Raw genomic sequence first — 20,092 nt, 5'->3', positions numbered from 1 at the left:
TAGCAGGAGAGCGCTACGGCGGAGTCCTGTGTGACGGCGATGCGGCGGCGCGGGCGGTAACAGGCGGGCACAGCTCACCTGTCCCGACCCAGCGCCGCTCAGCCGCCCGCGCAGCGGCGCCAGCCCGGCCTCGGCAGCGGGGGCGCGCCCCTCACCGCGAGGAGAGCGCCCACCGCCGCCGCACCGCGCAGCCCGAACTGGCGCCCCCAACACCGCCAAAAGTTTCGCCCGCCGGCGTGCGGGGCCGACCCCACACGAGGCCCGCCTTGCCCCGCTTTCCCTCCCGACAGCCGTGGTGGGGCCCCGGCGGCGGCAGGGGCGGGAAGGGGCGCTGCGCTGCCGCCCCCCGGCGAGCGGCGAGTGCCCTCCCCGCGCCGCGCACTGCTCCCGGCCCGCACTGGCGGCTGGCAGGGAGGGAGGGAGGCAGGGAGCGCTCCGTCCTGCCCCGCTGCCGACGGGGGCGCGCGGCCGCCATGTGAGAGCAGCGGGGCTCACGGCAGAGCCCGTCCCCGGCGCGGCGGGGCCGGACCGGCTGTGGCCGCCGCGCCGCGCTGCGGGCTGGGCAGGTCCGCCGAGGCGAGCGGCCAGCAACAAGCCGCCGCCGCTGCCGCCCGCCCGCGCCCGCGGCCCCACCATGGGAGCCGGGCGCGGGGCGAGGGTGGCCGCCCCGAGCCGCCGGCGGGGCTGAGCCCGGCGCTAGCGCAGGTAGGGAGGCAGGGGCCGCGCCGGGCCACGGGGGAGGCGGCCGGGCTGGGGAAGGGGCTGGCCCGCCTCCCTCCCAGCCTCACCGGCAGCGGGTTGGGCGGCGCTGCCCGGCCCTCCGGAAACTTTGGGCGAGCGTCGCGGTGCCCCGGGTCCCCCGCGGGGGCCGGGCAGCGCTGGCGGGCGGGCGGAGCACGGTGCCCCGCGGTGCCGCCGCCGAGGGCCGGGGAGGCGGGCGGGCAGAGAGGGAGGCTTTGACATGGCTTTGGTGAGCGGTACCGCGGAGGTGGGGCCGCGCCGGGAGGCTGGAGCGGCAATGCTGGTCGTGGCCGGAGTAGTGTACGTATTTTGGTGTGGTTTTATTTTTATTTTTTTTTTTCTGATTTGGTGTGCAGCGTTTCAGGGAGAGGAGTCGGGAGCGCTGCCGAACTCCTGGAGGATGTGGGTTAAATGAGCTTGTGCTGCGGAAACTCGGAGCGACTCTGCCTTGCCTTTCAGACACGGGGAGGAAGAGGGGTGTGTGTGCTGGTTTGGGTAGTTCGGAAGGGAGGTGGTTTGTCTCTACTCGCTTTAGTATGCTTGGTTTTAGTTGTCTGTGACAGAAATGTGCTCAGTGGTAGGTATTTAAACAAAACCCAAACCAGGATACTTTAGGCTGAATAAGAGATTAATGAAAATCATCGTGCGTGCAGTCAGGGAATAGCACTCAGTTGGGTAATTTCTGTTCCGGACACTGCTAAGTTATGGGGCGCTCCGTTTAATTCATTGGGCGTCCGTCGTCTTCACGTGTTGCCATTTGAAAGGCAGAATAACCCCCCAGTGCGCCTGGTTTCGCCTGCACCTGTCTTTGCAAATGCTGGCTCTCCAGAGTTCTGCGTGGTGCTCTCTCTCGGAGCCGAAGACGCCCGGTCCGTGTCCAAGAGCCCTGCTATTTATAAGACTCGGCAGAGCGGGGGAGGAGGAGGAATGCAGCACCAGGCTGTTGTTTGCCTTTTGCGTAAACTACCGAGGCAGGTTGCATATTGTTTGAGATGTTGCATCAGTGGAGGCGAGGTGCGGGGGGGGAAGAAGTGCAGAAGCTGAAGTATTCCTAATTCTTTTTTTCCTAGGGACCGTGGATCTGTGAAGCGCTTCCCTCCGATGTGAGTGCAGTGTCCCCTGTGGGATGCAGTAGGTGATGCCCAGCTCTACTGCAATGGCAATTGGAGCTCTCTCTAGTTCTCTTCTTGTAACCTGCTGCCTCATGGTTGCCCTCTGTAGCTCCACCATACCCGTACAAAAACTAGCCAAGGCTCAAGACAAACAGGAGATAAAGGCGAGCCAGGAAAAGAGGGATCACACGTCTACCAGGGACAGCCAGACAGGCCCAGGGAAAATGAATGAGATCGGCAGGAGCGGGAGGGAGGAGGGTAGCAGGGACTGGAAGAGCAAAGGAAACAGGAACTACTCGAACAAGGAGTCATGGACTAAGCAAAAGCAGGCTTGGAACAGCCAGGGGACAGGCAGTAAATCTGGGAGCATTCAAGTGCAAGAGCAAAGGGATGCTGCTCCCGAGGAACCTCAGGTGGCTGAAGACTCGTCTCTCCCAGCATCTGTTGCGAGTGTCACTCCCGAGCCTCCGGAGGAGTACGCCTATCCGGACTACCGTGGGAAAGGCTGCGTGGACGAGAGCGGCTTCGTCTATGCCATTGGGGAGAAGTTTGCGCCGGGCCCCTCTGCCTGCCCCTGCCTCTGCACGGAGGAGGGCCCGCTGTGTATTCAGCCCGAGTGCCCCAGACTCCACCCTCGCTGCATCCATGTGGACACCACGCAGTGTTGCCCGCAGTGCAAGGAGAGGAAGAACTATTGCGAGTTCCGAGGCAAAAACTATCAGACCCTAGAGGAGTTCATGGTAAGGCGAAAAGTAGTTTTATGAATTCTTCTCTTGTTTGAAGTGATATTATGTTCTTTAACTGCTTTCTCAGAGGGTGTTCTGGGTCCTGCCCCTTCCCTTTTTCATTTTTGTGTTAATATTACTTCTGCAGTGCTATAAAATATTCCCCTTAAACATGACCTTTTCTGCTCTCTGACACTAATATTTTTAAATGAGGGGGCTGATCTTTATTAATTCCTTTGGTATTTACAGTAAAAAATGCTACTTGGAAGGATCCTACTCAGTGGTGTTACATATTTTATGAAAATTTTTGGCAATACATTTATTTCCTTATTTAACTGTTAACTGTTAAACTTCTGCCTTGCAGGGATTGAGCAGGGTTTTATGGACTGACTTCTATTTCTAGTAATCATTCTGTGATGATACCTTTTTTTTGTAACAGTTATTTCTCTTTTCCTTTTTAACTGTTTAAATGGTGCTGCCAAGGTTGCGTAATGTTTGCTTTCTGAGAATGACTGTGGGCCTTCTATTAATAAGAGTGTGGTTTGCAGTCTGAATTACAGTGATAGTTTAAAAAAGGACTTGAAAAGCCTTATGTTTAGGGAAATCCTCTTAGACTATGGCCTTTTTAGCATTATTGTGCAAGGTCATTATCAGTGAAAATGCAACTTATGACAGTGCACTCGAAAGTTCTGGAGTTGAGGCCAATTTTCTGTTGCTTACCTTTTTACATTTAGTATTTTATTGTGGTTGAGATCTGTGAGCAGACTCTAAGAAAGACACGTGAATTTACTTATGAATGACTGTTAGATACAGGGCTGGTCCAAACCCCGTTTCTGAACACACCAGAGATTTTTGTGCTGAATATGTTGAGGGGACTATGAAATCCAGTTCAAGGTTCTGGAAGCTGAGCCCCTTCTCAGGATGGAGAAAAAGAAAATGTATTTGTGAAGGCTCTAAAGTTGCCACTGCTCTCTGTGGTATTTGCATGTTCATGGAAACTTAACTTTGGTTCGTAATGTCTTTCCCATGTTCTTCAACGTATGGAAAAATAAATAAATAAAGGAGCAGAACTGCTTTCTTTGGAATAAATCACACTATTTCCTTTTCCAGCAAACTTAATTGTTGAGGGGTGGTCAAAACATGAAGGTTCTTCACACGTTCTCTGTAGATCAGAGTTGTAAAGCCTTCTGACCACCTTTCATTCACGCTCTTCTACAGAGTTCCATTTCCTAGCCTTTTTATATCATGGTGGTGTATTAATGACTGTGAAGCAAGCTTAAAATACTGTGTTAGTGCTCCCTGGTACATTTGGACATGGCTGGCAGCCTTGGTAAAAAGGGAGTGCTGAACAGTAACATAACATTTACAGAAATGTTCTGAAAATACTTTGGCTTTTAGCTTTTTAACCCCATTCACCTTTCAGTCCTTGTCTTCATACCTTCCTCAAATGACACGTCGATTCCCTTATTGCTTGTTTTAGCCAGCTTTGGAAGCACAAGTGAGAAGGGATGTCTGGTCAGGATGAGCAAGGAAAGTTATTGACACAGGCAGTGGAACTGCAGCCTGATTATTTTCATGTGTGAGGATCTTGGTTTTTAGTTGAGCTTCAGCGTTGTTTCAGTATTGTGAGCACAAATTGTAAATGCGGCTGTTTGCCCAGGCCACTGCAATCAGAGGGATTGTCTGGTGACATAAGATACAGATGTAGTCAGTTTGCTGCTGTTCAATGAAAGCAATTGCAAAATGCAAGCAATTGCACACAGTTTCAGAGGTAATTTTGTGAATTTAAAGCTGATGGTTACTAATATGCTATCTCTTGCTTAAGGTCGCGGAAGGAGTTATAAATGGATAGTGATCTGATTTTTCTCTGTGTCTGTACCTACTGTTTGTGCCAAAGAATACCAGACATTGCTGAAGGAAGAAAAAGATGACCTTCTAACTTTGAAGTGACATTATTTGCAAAGCATTTCTGTATAGATGTGTAATTATGCATACAAGTTTGGGAGTTTGCTTGTATAAAATTCCTATATGGCCTGATGTGACAAAAAATTGCCCTGACTGGAGCCAGAAGCTGAGTATGCCAGGGAATGGGAGGTTTGATACATTTCTTTGATTCACAATCAGTCCTACAGGCTTTGCTTGTGTGCACATGTATATATGTACGTTTTTGTGTTTACAAAAAGGACATGGATATCAGCACAAAACACAGCTTGGCTGAGGGGGAAGGATCAGGTCTTGTAAAGCCGTTTCCATCAGCACCAGTCTGGTCCCCTGTGGATATTGTGAGGCAAAATGGCAGAGGAACCACAGCTGGGACTGGTAGCAAAAGCTTTAGTTGGTGAAATACATTGAGGATAAAGTTCTGCACTTGAAGCTGAAGGTTTCTGAGCACGTTGTCCACTAGACATTTTTCATTATTAAAATAAGATTTGAAAATGCAGGCTGATGTAAAAAGTCATGGCCTTACAAGGGCCATAAATTATTTTCCTGAAGTGAAATGTTTGGGAAAGACCTACATATTTGAAAGTTGCTGCTTCATTTGTCTTTTAGAATTTCCTTGCTTCCACAAGTTGTACTTCTTAGTGGGCGAGTTACCTGGAAATCTGAAAGTCAACAAACCCAAATGGATTTTGAAAGATCTGTGGTATTTAGAAGGCACAAAGAAGTAAAAGCAGGGCTGGTATGTTTATTATTGTCAGTGTAACCCCATTCATATTCTCTTGAGTTGTGTAAGTGGCAAAAAAGTATTAATAAAAATTTTAGCACAAAAGAAAGTTGTGGATTATGATTTTTTTTTAATTTAGATATTTTCAAGTCTCAAGGAACCATGTAAAGATTGTATATGCTTTTTTCCAGCCTTTTTGTTGGTTTGGTTTTGGTGTCTTTTTGGTTTTTTATTTGAAGTTAGACTTGTGGAAAAAGAAAGGGGAAAGCTCAAATTACTTTGCAATAGCACTTCAATGAGTACAAAATGATTTACCACTTCTTAATTATGACAATTTACACTGAGTTGCTGGATAAACCTACTACCCTTACTGAGGTACAGTTTTCTTCACTGCCACCAGTGGGAAATTTACCAGTTTACACAATAGTTTGCTCTTTTGCAATGTATACAACTCCGTTTATACCTCTGCTAATAAACTTCCCTTTAAACAGTTCTTAAGAGGTTATTTTTTTTTGCCATCTGTACTCTATTAATCTACAGTTTTTATGGCTGCCTGCCTGGTGAATGCATAAGACTTCTGTGCCTCTTGTCTTCTTGCATTTTTTGCATAGGCAGAACTACAGTTGCTTTAGAGTTAATAATCTGCAGACCACAGAGATGTCGTATTGTTAGTCCTTAGAGAGAGGCTGATACGTGATATTATTTCCAGTCCGGCCTGGTTGTGTCATATGTTCTGAGCGTGACTGCTGCCAGGCTGGTCGTTTCCCAGATGAACAAATGGGATGCTGGTTGCATTGGCTGCCACTAGGAACTGTGCTGCAGGGAATGCACTTACGTTATATGAGTAGAAGAAAGGAAATGAAAGACCAAATGTGTCTTCTCATTCTGATTTATTTAGCTGCTGTTACATATACACACTGTCTTACTGTCTTTCTCTCTAGTGATGATTTTGTCTCCAAGTATTAAGCTGCCATTAAGGTGTGGAAAGGAGTGGGGGTTTTCTACAGTTCCTGCTGCATCCTGATGATGCATAAAAAGCAATGCACTGTTGTTTTGTCCAAAGGTGAACGGATAACTGTTGACACTGATACCATTTTAGCAGCCACTGTTGTTTATATGCCTGAAAAGAGTTTTGTAGAAATAAGCATGTGGAGACCTTCCTTATCGGTGCTACCATTACTTGTATTGCTGGGTTGTAGAGATTACAGTACTTACCAAGGGCATACTGTAAGTATTGCCTTGAAACCTCATGATCTGTTAGACTGGAAGTGTATTCATTACTGCAATATCACAGGAACAGTGTTCGTGAAAGATGTAGTCTTCAGGTGTATGTGCTGTATAGGACAGAAATGTGTATCATGAGTCATCGTTATTAGATCAGGATTAGATCGGTTTTGTTAATCAATAGTATTTTAAGTGCTACATTAAATTGCTTCTTTTTCTAAAAATTTTAGGCTTCTGTCAGATTTGGAATTCTAGTAAAGCTATTTAATTAGAATATGTTTAAATTTTACAGATGAGAGATTTTAGGAATAATATCTGTGTGCTGCCTTGCTTCCTGATGAGATACTCTAGTTTTTACACCACTTTTAATATTGAATGGCATAGCTACTAAGCAGTGTCCTGGGAGAAGAAATATCTGTTGCTGTAATTACTGGTCTCATTGAACTTTGCAGGTTGACAAATTTGCGTCTTTTCCAAGTCATGACAAAAAGCGTTAAAACTGTTCAAAAGTACAGGTTTGCCTTGTTGACCCAGATCCTTGGAATTGAGGTCTGGTGTCTTTGATCGAGTAGGATTCCTTAAAAATAATCCAAAAAAATAAAAATCAATCCTCCCTAAATGGCATGTTTTCATAATTTAGTAAGTATTGTTTCTGGATATAACTCCATAAGGAATGATTCTTATTACTGACTTGGCAATACTTAGGAGCTCAGGTTTGCTGGCACTCAAAACTTCACATGCTCTGCAGTTGATTACCTTGAGTACTTGAGCCTTTCAACTCTGAGCACTGGATTAGAAACCTCCTCATTCGTTGACACTTTAGCTCTGAAAGTGAATGTGGCAGTTTACAAACAATTACAGGACAAAGTTCTTGTCCTGAAGTCTTTAGGAAAGATCTGCAGTACTGGGCTGTCAGACTCCTTGTAGGATTTTATAAATGTGTGTTGTGGTGTCATCCTTGGTGCGGTGTAAAGCAAAGAGAAAACACAAAGTGAGTAGCTAGCAAAGGAAGCCCAAAATAAATAATAGTAATAAAAGCAGAAAGCAACACAGCAAGAGACCCTATTTAAGCTTTCTGAGCAGAGGGGAGTGCATGAAAGATATGCGAGTGCATAAGCAAATGACAGCCCTGGCAGGTGGTAAGGGAAGTAGCAAAGCATGAATGAGCATTTAGTTCGAGATGATGCTGTGCAAGCATCAGCATGTTTGAACTTTGGAAGTGAGAAGGATGTGAGGCAAACAAGCAGAGAATGGATTTGAGGAAAAAATGTCGTGGGCTGCCTAAAAATTAGGGAGAAGAAGCAGATGATCTGCAAGTTAGACATCTGGGTGATTCTTCACAGAGAATAATTGGTTTTTTTCTTTTTTTTTTTTTTTTTTTTTAGATTTGAGGTTTTTTTCTGCTTTTATTGGAGAAATGCAATGGGTGGTTGTTTGCATCAGCTGGAATCTGGAAGGAAAAAGGGTCTATGAAAAGAACAACCTCCTCCTTAAGTAAACCAGTAATCTGCACAGATTATAGATTTAGAGGATCACTAATAATAACATTCAGCTGCATTTTCATCCTGTGTTTCATCTCTGAGCATGGATGCCCATGTGGTTTTACAGAGTACAGCAATGAGGTTTACAGTACACCATTTGTTGCTCTTCAGCATCCTTGCTTCCCTCTGCCTCCAGCTGCTTGTGTGGTATGAGGACGTCAGCAATCCAATGTGCTGTGCCTGCTAAGGAATGCTGAAGAGGGCAGCTGGAATTGTACATGTGGCAAATACAGGGAATTGAAAGACCATTTTTTACTAAATAGAGCCTTGATGCTCTTTTGTTTGGAATTAATTTCTTTGAAGTAGGTCACTCAAGTAATTATCTTGTGGTATTCCTATGCTGTAAGAGTTCTTTAAAACCAGTAACATTTCACTGGGTAAAAAGGATTACCTGTATTTTACTTCACCCCTTTCTTTGAATTGCAGTTTATTTTCAGAAAGTTACAAGTATTAGAATAGCCCAAATACAATTAACTTGTGGGAAATACCTGAATTCAAGAAGGATATTTTTTTCCTGCCTTCTCTTTGAAAAATATAATTTTAAATAAAATACAACTTCCTCCTACCAAAATGCTTTAAAACATGAAAAAAAAAAAGGATTTCATTTTTGTTAAAAGAAGCTTCGTACTTCATTTAGCAAAACTTTTCTTCTTTAATTATAATATTTTTTTCTAATTTATTTTTTGAACCTCTAATAGAAATAAACTAGATTATGAGTTAATTTTCTGGAAGTTCATTAGAAATGCAGTCAGGAAATTTTGGTTTTATTTGTATTAAAAGTCTGCAGTGTTCTTATTTTCAAGATCTCTTTGACTTTCCCACTTGGTGCATAAGTTCAGAGCACAGATCTTTTTCTGCTGTGGTTCTCTAATTTTGCAGGAGCCCAGTCTTGCTATTTGCATTATTCAGACCACAAAACCCATTTGTTTTAAAGTGGGGAGGAAAAAGATGTGAAGGAAACAGCGCAGATGAGAAGGAGTGCATTAAGTGAAGGAGTTAAAAGGTGACTGGATTTGTGTTTCAGGTTTCTCCGTGTGAAAAGTGTCGCTGCGAAGCCAATGGTGAAGTGCTGTGCACTGTTTCAGCCTGTCCCCAGACCGAGTGTGTGGATCCGGTGTATGAGCCTGATCAGTGCTGTCCTATCTGCAAAAATGGTAAGTGATGGCTGGAAAACTGGAAGGAGGCTTCTGTTGGAGAGATCCATGTTATTCTTTTCTGGTTTTGAAAAATAATTCAAATGTTTTTCCTTGAATGGAAATGGAGAAGAATTGTGTGTGGATGGTGTCTTCCTGTTACGAGGACTCAGATCTTCCCTTGGCTGGGATGGACTCAGTTATGACCTAAGGGATTTTTGTTACCCAGGAGACAATTAGGATGTTAATATCATCTATTCATGTGTCTTGTGGATATAAATTTTACATGAACTCGTTGTGGCTATGTTTTATATAGGCACACAAAATGAAACTCAGGTTTGTCATGTTATCCACCTTTCAACATGAGCAGGAAAAGTTACTTTTGTTTAGAATTCTTATTTGTTCCCCTTTCGGAGATTCTTCCCTCCTTCTTTTTCTTTTGTGTTTTTTTTTTTTTCTCAAGGCAAATCAAATGTACCTTATTGAGCTCATTTAATTTTCATAACTAAATGAGTTAAACTCCCAAGTTTAATTGAATATTTTTCATAACTAAATTAGACAGAAAGTCTCTCTACTCCCAGCAAGAGCTTGCATTAGATCAAAGTCTTGGTCTATTTAGAGGAAAAAAATTACATGACATACTAGCTCATCACTTATAAAGAAGAAATGATAATTTATTAATAGAAATAAAAGCTGCAAAATCTCAAATGAAATTATATTTAAAATTAAAAAAGACATTTAAAAATATTCAGATAATGTGCAGACATCTGTTATTTCTCTTGAATAGGTAGGTTTCATTACATTGGCTAAAACAAACTGATTAAAATTGTGAAAAAGTTGGGGGAGGAGAGAGTGTTTGGCATATGATTTCCACAAATTCAAGAGCAGATGATAAGGGATAGTTAATTGCATTGGAGGAGTGTCATTTGTATGGATATAAAAGTAATTGCTTGGCATCCCTTAATTGGTTGTTACAACCCTGAAGGAATTTGTTCTCGGCTGTACATCTTAAGGGCGCGTGTTTTTGGAGATGAGAACAGGCATTTTTTGAGGCATTTAGGGACAGTTCCTGAGAAAGTCTGAATTTGGAAGCTGGTGATGTGATAGCTAGCCAGTCTGGAGGATCCTTTAGCATTTGTTTGATGGTAAGAATCTTTGTGACATGGTCGCAAGCTTTTTGTTTGTGCCATACTCTGCTGCAGTTTCCCAGGTTGAAGTGACTCTCAGCAGGCAAAAGGTCTGTTTTCGGTATCAGGGATGGAGTAACAAGCATAATGCATTAGCTGTCTGTAGTCTTTCCCACTGAGTTTGTCCAGTAGTCTTAATGCTATTTGGAGCTGGATTGACTTTCAATCGGTGCACATTCTCCCACAAGCATCAACATAATGCACAGCAATAGCAATCTCCTGGTGGTGGCTTGCTTTTGGGTTAAGATGGTGGAGCAGTGTGGGGCTTGCCTGTTTGCACAGATTCCCTGACACTTTTCCCAGAAATGAGGCCTTTTTGAAAAATTGTACGTAAAACATATGTTTTGTTGTGAGGAAGCTGCCTTTTCTGAGACTGTTAAAGCTGCATTACCTGAATTCTGCCTGCAAGAAAAGGGTTGTCTTGTACTCAGCCTCTGAATCCCTAATATTACTTGCATATTCCTCGGGTATTACCATGAGCTGGCATCTCTGACCCAGTTTCAGACCAAGGTGACCAAAGCTGCCTTTTTTCACTGAGCTATACTGTCACTTCTCTGCATGTCAGAGAACCAACAGTGGCTTTCCTTGTTAGCTTTTAGATGAAGGAAAAAAACATTAGCAATAACAACAAACCAAGATAGTTCAGAAGCAGATCAATTTTTCTGGTTCAGCAGCTTTAGTAGTGTAGAAACTTCTGAGGAAACCTCTCCACCTGGGAAGTGCCTTTTAAAAAAAAATGGGTTGTTTGCTTTTAGAGCTAATATTAAAGCATGGGACGTGCAGTTCTCAAGGAACTTCAGTGAATTTCTGAATGTTTTTAATTAGATTGGGGAAAAAACCTACTGAGCAGGGTAAACTACCTTGCCTCATCCTCTCATTTTCAAGCCTGCTGGAACAACTGCGCTGTGAATGTGAACTGGGGAAACAGTCATCGTGGTGTGCTTCAGGGTTGATCATTGCAGTGGTGGCATCATGTTAGTGATCTAAAAAGAGCTTTGGGTGATGGACAGGGAGCTCAGCCATATAACTTGAATGGTGGGAAAGGTGGAGCCTTGGAAAGCATACAAGTCAGGTAACTGCTGTCATGATCTGCATCTCAGCCTTGGTAGAGCAAGAAGGGATGGGAGGTGAAGTTTGGGTTCTCTACTAGCATTTGTTTGTTAAAAATGCACACAATCAAACTGATTTCCCTCCCTTTCCTGCCACTTCTTAACATACACCACCTTCCCAACTTGCCTGGTTATGGATTGCTGGCAGTGAACCAACAGTGAGAGCTGAGCAACTACCTCTGTCACTGGTAAGAGCACATACAAATGCCTGATTAAGAATTATGGAGGAAATCTGGTGAAAGCTTGTGATTATTAGAAATAACTGAATTCAGTGTCTTGACAGGTGTGAGACACAGTACCTTACCTCTAGTGGGAAGGAGGGTGTGTAGTTGACTTCTCCAACCTGTTTTCACAAAATTGCTGGCAACTCTTACGAGGAGGGACAGATATGTAACTGCACATCAGGCTTACACGATTTACTTTGAATGTAAGAAGTAGAGAATGGTAAACTTGTGGAGTAAAGAATAGTTGTATGTGTAGGATTTAATGATCTTCTATATCACATCCTGACTCTCAAAAGGGAACGTAGATACTTCCATAGCTGAAGATGTTATTTTCTTCTTTGTGGGCAGGGACAGGGAGTACTTTAAAGAAATATTTGCTCTGAAAAATATTGTATAGAATATAATATAGATTTTCCTCACTAGGAAAATCTAGGGATGAGGGGAATTTTCCTGCTTTTTTTATCTTAAGTCACTGTGACTAAGGGAGCTGTTTTGTCTTTGTCTTATATAATGCTGTGCAAGGAAGCAGAGTGATGACAGAGGGGAATGGAGGAGAGGCTTCCTTCTCATGTGTATTAACATGTTGAGCTTCATGCTTTTGAATCAGCACCATCAGAAAAAACGTCCAGGAAGTTAAATCTAACTTCAGAAAATTGCATTAAGTAACAGGTGCCCAGTTCAGATCTCCATCCTGCTTTACCGTATTAGCATTGTAGTTTCTTCTTTAGAAGCCGTTCCTGTTCACAGAGATATCAATAAGCTTAGAATCAGGTACAGACATTTCCACAGTTCCTACAGGGTTCAGGGTAAAAATAATAGGAATACAATTCCCCTTTCATTGGGAAAAGGCTGTCACTCATGCATTTCGGCAATGGAAGGGGGTGGGGGGAAATACTGGTAGCGAATTACTTTGCTCTAGGTTAAATTACCTTGGTTGTGTGTTTGACTTCTGTTTCCATCAGTAGAGCCCTAATAGGCATACACAGCTGAATGCTGCTTTACCTAAAGCCCACAGCTGTGGAGCAGCCGATGGAATCAAGGATGACCCCGATCTTGTCTTTGCAGGAAGATGAGATTAAACCCACAACCCACATGGAGCCTGGAGGGGGAGCCGTCATTGGTAGACCAAAAAATGTTTTGATGTAAGGTCCCCAAGAGATTTTTATTTCATTATATGGCTGAAAGATTGCCCCAAATAAGATCAAGTGGATCCTATGTCCTTTCTAGCATTTATCTGTCTGTGTGTCAGTGTTGCTTCTCTGTCTACACCAGGGAGAGCTGGGCTTCTCCTTTCGGCAAAGGCTCGTAGCTGCACAGTTGAAAATAAAAACGCTGATGCCCAAGGGTGCTAGTGTGTTCTCAGGGCTGTAACATCTGCAGATGTCTTGTCTGTTCTCACTGGCTGTGCAAGAGGGAGACTTTACTCTGGTTGCAGTCATCTCAAGTGTCTTAGGTGGGATGAGTCAGTACCTCATTTCATATTTGGGTTCATAGTTACGGTTGAAATACATGCACCATTCGGTTGCAATGATTGCTGCTAGTAAGGTGCAGGTCTAACGTGATGTGGCCAGGGACAGTGAGTGGTCATGGTTTTGTATACCTGAGCTGTGAGGTTGACTCACTGAAACTTCAGTACTTTGGTACCTTTACGTACAATTACGGTGTTTAGGCACAAGATGACTTGAGAGTGCTTCTGAATGAGAAGTGAATGAGACCTGTGTCTGTGGGAAGGAGCTCTCAGGGGGGTAGAACCCTGATAACCGCTGACAGAGCTGTCCTCTTCTCTACTGTTTGTACAATTGTTTATCTCACTGTGGGACTCAGATCTGTTAAAAAAAGGTTGCTGGTCGAGGCAGTACTGTTGCCCTGGTAAACAGTGATTCCTCTAAAATCCATGTGGAGAGAGGCTGTGTTGGACTGAGAGAGACCAACGGCAAGACCTCTCTTGCCGTAACAAGGATGAGGATGTTTATTCTGGACGGATAAAGGGAAGCAGCACCTTGGCAGCTCTCATGTGAGCTGGCTGTTTGCTCTTCCCTGCAGCCCCAGCTTTGCTCAAGCACCATGGAGAATCTGACCTGTAAAATTTAATGTCCTTTTGCAGAGTGCTTAAATAAAATATGATATGCCCTTGACAATATATGCGTTAATCTCAGCAGTAAAGAAAATATCATCATGCTGTCTAGGTAGAGGTCAAGTTCAGGTATGTTCAAGGCAGGACTGTTGCAAATATCAGGAATGTAGCTGCTGTGAAGTTTAAGCAATCAGTGCCTCTTTCTCTTTTCATTTTAAATGCCTTTTTCAGTCATTCTTTGACAGCTAATTTATATATAGCAAAGAAGACCCGGAGGTTTTAAAGCTTGAGAGTGGTTCTTAAGCCTACATTATAAGGAGGGGATCAAATCAAATGGTCATGGTGTAATATAAAATGTAGGTATCATAAAATTATTGTAAATTCTAGTTGATAAGTATTTAATTTATTAAAAAAATAGATTGATAGAATGTACATTAAAAAGCAATAACCTAATAAAGAAGAAATCATTTCAAACTGATACCATTTCCAACCCACACTGTCTGCACCACTACGTTTTTATTTCCTTGTAATGTGTAGTTCAGACATTTGAATACATGTGTATGCAGGGTAACATTTGTTTCATGTTTCTGTGTCCACGAGTTGCTTTGCTAAAACTTCTATGTAGATTTCCCACTGTAATAGACTGTATTTCACAACATTATTTATAATACGGGACTCTTAACCAGGAAATATTAATGTTTTAGGGGGAATGAATGTTTCAGGGGGGAAAAATACCATTAAAGTTGCATGAACAGCTGTATGTGATTAAAATTGCCCCGTGAATATGCAGGTAGGTTGAAAAACTGTAGCAGATATTTTGGCAGCCATTTATTGAAAACAAATAACAGACTTGCTTCTTTTTGGCTGCATTGGGCATTTAAAGTGGCTTCCAAATCTGGTAGGTGAATTTGGTAAATTCATTGCAGTAGTTTTTGTTCTTGATTTCTGTTGTTGATGAAGGTGAGAGGAAGTTTGGTCTGTGTTGTCTTAATTCAAGGAATTCCTTTAAACTCATTTCATCTCTATGTTTACCTCTCCCATTTTGTCTCCCTACTGTGGGAAAGTTGATTGCTACGTAATTTGTCTATACTTCCTGTCCAGAAATCTCAGAATTTTATTCTTGTGTCATTTTTTCCACTTAGATCTGAACCTGTTTAAATGTGCATGGATGACCACGGCAAAGTGGGCTGAGCAAAACCTTGTGTCAAAACCACAGAGGCCTTATTGTTTCCAACATAATAACATATATGTGCATGCATGCATATGGGTATATAAGCCACTGTTGACTTTATGTTTTCATGTTCAAGTGGCTAAATGGTGGTAGGTGTTGTTATTTCCTCTAAGGGAATGTAGAAGTTAATGTACAAGTTACGTGGACTTTCACGGTACATGATTATTTTCCTCAATATAGAAACCTATCAGAAGATGAGAAGGATCTGTCTGAAGATATGGCAAAAGTATCCGGTTATACTAAGCCTAGATCAATTACAAGGATAAATCAATTTATATAGAGTATGCATATTTATGTGTACACCTGTATATAAGTGTGAATTATTTTTTTTTTTTACAAAGAGGCCAGAATGCTCTCTGCTGGGAATTCTGCTGTCAAAAGGCAGCAGTAAGTGTCCCTGAATTATCATGTCCCATGATTTTGCTCAGACACGAGGACAATCAGAAGTTATAGTAACCTTGGTATTTAAAGTGGTACTTTATACTTAAGTAGGAAGATGTAGAAGAGCCTATTAAACTATAAAAGCAGTGTATCCTATAAGGTTTTCAGAACTCACTTTGCAATATTTTATCATTACAGACTGCTACAGTGAGCCTGAAAAGCATTTCTTCAGCAGTCAGTTTTTTGTCTCTTACCTGCTACTGCAGGCTCAACTCATATGTCACAGCTAAATTCTGTTGTATCAGTCACTTTCATGGCAACTGCTTGCAGGGGGTGTTGCTTTACTGTGGGTTGAAGCAAAAGTTGAATGATGATGTGCCCCAACAGTTGTTTAATAGTGATGGTTCCAGGTGAGTGTGGGAAACAAGCAGCCAGTTCCCCATGGTGGTCAAAGCTTGTGTGTGTCACAGCTACCAGGGTTCTTAAAAGATGTTTTGCATCAGCCTCAGGAGCAGAAAGATGAATATGCTTACTGTGATATAAAAAAAAGAAACACTCAAATCCTGGGATGGGAGGAGGAAAATAACCTTTCTAGCAACTTCCATGTATTTAAAAAAAAAAAAAATCTGATGTATCCTGTACCGCTCATTACAAGAGTTTCACATGTTTGCTATCCTGCGTTGGATGCTCATTCTGGTTCAGACAGGAAAGTGCCTTTGTGCTAATATCCACCAGTATATTGGAGTAAACAGTGTGCTATGGCTTGATTTGTCTTTCTTGACACCTTCTCTGTCACACAGAGATGCATTTGTGGATTTGCTTGTTTTCTAGTGAAGCAGCTAACCTGTGCTCTCCAAAATGAAGTCATCGGTTGTTTTGGGTTTTTATTCCCTTGTTTGTTTTATATTTTTAAGTTCTTCATATAAGAATTTTCTGAGTTTATATTGCACGTTTATATACCCACACGTGTGGAGATAGTTAAGATGTTAAAAGAAAAAATGGATCCCAGATCTCACATTATGGCCCCCTCCTGCTCCACGCATTGCTCACAGCACTTGCTCTTTGCTGTTTGAGGAAAGTTCAGGAAACATTAAAGGAGTTGCTTTTTTTCCTACACCCAATATTTCTTTTTTTGCTGTTCATTACAGAAAATATTTCCAGTGTTAATTTTGCTCCCGCATTCTGCTATTGGATGTCTGTTTTAATTTTCTATCTGTCACTAGCTGAAATTGTGGCATACATTTGGGGGGCAGGTAGGATTCCAAGGTCTGAAACACTTGTGTGCATCTTGCTGTGTGCTACATGCTTGGAGTAATATTCCCTATCAGTAGAATGCTATACTGTTTGATTAAATCGTGAGCTCTTGGATTCTGAAACTCTGTCTTGCTCCAGATTGAATTACCGTAGGTTAATTCATTATCCAGTGTTAGCTGAGCCACTGTCAGTGTCCATGTGAGCTCTTAGTTGTGTTCTTTGCAGATAATCCTGTTTGTAAATAGAAACTATTTACTAGCTAGGTGCTACAGTGATGCAGTAATAGGACTATATGGCTGATTAGTATTTTGCAGCATGATCAAAAGGAGCAATAAAGAAAGATACCTTGTGTGTGTTGCTTTATATTCTTTTGCATTTTTTCATTGGTATTTCATTATGTTAAGTGAGGCATCCAAGAGTTTGCTTGGCTTTGAGGGGAGATGGAGGCTTATATTAAAATGTATATCTCTCTGATATAATAATGGTTGCCCTCTGATGATAAATTATATAATCAAAATGTCCTTTTAATTCTAAGTGCAGTGTAATTTTCTCTGCTTATTTTTTTTCATAGGAAGTTGAGGTTTAGGCATTAAGGAAGATGTGAATTGGTCCGAGTGACTTACTGATTGATGGAAGCAGGGAATTAGCTGATTTCGTTAAACTTCATTTCCTTAACACTTTGCTTTTCTATGGTTGTGCTTTGCAATCGCAATAGCATTTCCAAGCAGTGCGGGATTGCTAATACAAGGTTTGTCTTAATTTGACGTGATTCCTCTTTTTTTAGAGTTTGTTGTAGGTCTTGCATGAGCATGGCAGCAGCTGTCTCAGAAGTTTTCTTCATCCTGTTTGAGCTGTATCTGTAAATAAGTCAAGATCTGATGAAGAACAGGAAAACCTGTTTCCTTTCCTGACATCGGTTTGACCATGGGCTGACTTGGACACATCTGCCAGTGTTTGGAAAAGGGTTCTAAAGGAAAAGCAGTTCTTAGGGGAGAGGCTAAAAGCTTCTGATATTTTTTATTAATATTCATAAAATTGCAGTGCTTGTCTTCCTTGTTGCTCTAAGTAGTATCTTACTGTTTCAAACTACTGCTGTGGGGATCTCCCCTACATTGTGTGCTGTGAGAGTCCCAAATTAAGTCCCTGGCGATTACCTTTGCCCAGCAGGTCAAACATCTTTATCAGCTGGAGACTTAAGTACTTGCCTAATTTAAAACCTTGATCTTTAAGGTGGAAGGAGCTTTTACTTTGTGAACCTTTGGATTGCTTCCATGGGGGTAATTATCCATGCAGGTTTGCTTCCTTGAGCATGTTCAGCTGTACAGCATCAGTGATTAAAAAAACCAACAAAAAACAGAACCGAAGATAGAAAATAACACATTATAAGTAATTCCTTACCTTCCCCAGCATAGTTACCATAATGATTAACATTTGAAAGCTGATAGGCAATCAGAAACTTTGATTGCTATTTTCATTTGGGAAAGCTCTGTAATTTTTTTTTTTTTTTTTGCTGCCTACACTAGTGCTCATTAAATTTTCATTAGAGGAATGACTTCCTACTGGTAAACATCACTTTCTTCTAAATGCCCTGTTCTTTTGCTGAGTCTTCACCTCTCTTTGCTTATTTCTGTGCCCATAGCCCTTGGATAGGGGCCCATTAAAAAACTACATGCATAAATTCAGCTTACTTTACAGTCTTGTAGATGATGAGTGGTTTTTCTCCTACGTCATTTCTTCTCACATTGCAACACACTGCCATTGCACGTTGGTTACTGACCACTTTCTTTTAAGTACTTCGAAGCAGCAAGTCACACACTGTTTATTACCCATGGATAAGTATCTTCACCGTGTGCTCACCCAACATGTGATTTAATTTTTTTTTTTGGTGTTTTTTTACTTGGTGAATAGCATTGAATAAAGAAGATCTATATCCAAGCAATTGCTTTTGTGTCTCCTCTGTTTTAAATACTTGCAGTGTTATCTCCTTTCTCAAAGGTAGTTTCACTGAAGTGTGGTGTTAATTGCTTTTCCAGAAAAAAATAAAGCTGTTACTTGCTGTGCTCCAAAATAGTTTCTATTCCTTTCTGATAATATGATGCTTCTCGAGCATTTTGAATTCAAAAGGGAAATCACTGGTTAAACTGGGCAGTTTTGGGGGAGATACACAGTTAATGAGTCCTGTTAAAGACAGAAGAGGAAGCAGAAGTAGTGACCATTAATAATTTCTTATGAAACCAAGCAACAAGGCAGCACAATGGTAAATGAAGTTCAGTAAAACTGTATGTCACGTAGTGAAGGAAGTTGCTTGGGTATTTTGATGACCTTTTGTTAAGATTTCTACTAAGTGGGTTTAGTTAAGTATCACTGTGAAATGTCGTATGTAAGCACCTGTCAGGCTTCATTAAGAAAGGCTTGCATTTATTAGAAGTACGCTATTATATAAAGACTGGTTCCTCCCACCCGGTTTGTATAATCTTCCGTATTTGCTGAGCACTCAGCAAGAGGAGGTTGCAGAAGTACAGAAAGAGCAGCAAGAAAGCTCAGTATTTCCCTGTGAGAACAGATGAGGTCTCTAGTAGTGATAGGACATGAATTAAAAATCATGCGATAAACTGTGGTACCGGGGGAGAGGGATAGTACCAATGAAAATCATCCCTGTGCTCACATTGCAAAGTCAAGAGAGCAGCAAGAAAATCAAAAAGCATCATACGTAGCGTTTTTAATGCACCATGTAATTAACCCATGAACACTTTGCAGAAGATAGTGCTGATACACAGTTTCCTAGGATTAAAATAAAGATCATATCTTTGTGAGAAGGACTAAAATATTTTAACCTAGCTACAGCAAAACTGCCTAGAATGACATGCCGTAGAGCCTCGTAGAAAACTGTTCATTTTCACAAGAGCAGAAACATAACATTATTGTTTTCTACTGTCCATGTCCTAGAGTTTCCTTTTTGAACTGCCTCTTTTTAAAGCCCTTTGCAGAAAAGCAACTAGTCTGTGTTCACTTTAGTCCAGCCAAACCCATCCTGGAAGTATGTATACTTTCTTTTTAAGGCAAGAAGACAGACTAATGAAGAGATTTTAAAACAGCAGCAATCGTTTTCCGACGCAACCATTGTACAATCACTGTGTTGTGTGCTGGGCCACAATAGCACATTACTCAGTACATATAGATGATGGAGATGAGACCTAATGAGGATACCTTTTAGCATGGTTTGCTTTCAGCTATTCTATCAAACCTTTATTTAAATGACCTAAAGGCAGGTCACCCATAGACTGCTTGTGTAGTAGGTATCCATGCCATCTTAAGACTTCTGAGATTGTCAAAGGACTCTGTATTTGTAGTTTGTGTGTGTTTAATACAATCTACTGAAGAACTAATTGAGAAAAAAAAAGGCTCAGAAGCAAATAAATTATAGCAGTTTATGGAGTTATTTGTTATGTCAATATAATAGAGAGTGTGCCACCCCACAATGGAAAACTAAT

General features: G+C 41.8%; 1 protein-coding gene across 5 annotated transcripts in view; it reads left to right on the top strand.

Moving 5' to 3' along the window:
- Positions 1-413: 413 nt before the first annotated feature.
- VWC2 (von Willebrand factor C domain containing 2) overlaps positions 414-20,092 on the top strand; it is a 55,184-nt gene continuing 35,505 nt past the window's right edge. Inside the window, exons 1-3 of one of the 5 annotated variants that reach the window (XM_032709373.1) lie at positions 414-705; positions 1,812-2,593; positions 9,033-9,162. In XM_032709373.1, the coding sequence (XP_032565264.1) occupies positions 1,880-2,593; positions 9,033-9,162 (844 nt within the window). In that variant the 5' untranslated portion in view covers positions 414-705; positions 1,812-1,879. Of the gene's footprint in view, positions 706-946; positions 1,054-1,116; positions 1,219-1,241; positions 1,319-1,811; positions 2,594-9,032; positions 9,163-20,092 lie in introns of those variants that run through there. The other 4 variants (XM_032709365.1, XM_032709398.1, XM_032709381.1 and 1 more) reach the window with 4 other exon arrangements.

This window comes from Chiroxiphia lanceolata, chromosome 1, assembly GCF_009829145.1.
Source record: "Chiroxiphia lanceolata isolate bChiLan1 chromosome 1, bChiLan1.pri, whole genome shotgun sequence".
NCBI lineage: Eukaryota > Metazoa > Chordata > Aves > Passeriformes > Pipridae > Chiroxiphia > Chiroxiphia lanceolata.
This window is presented reverse-complemented; position numbering and strand designations above follow the sequence as displayed.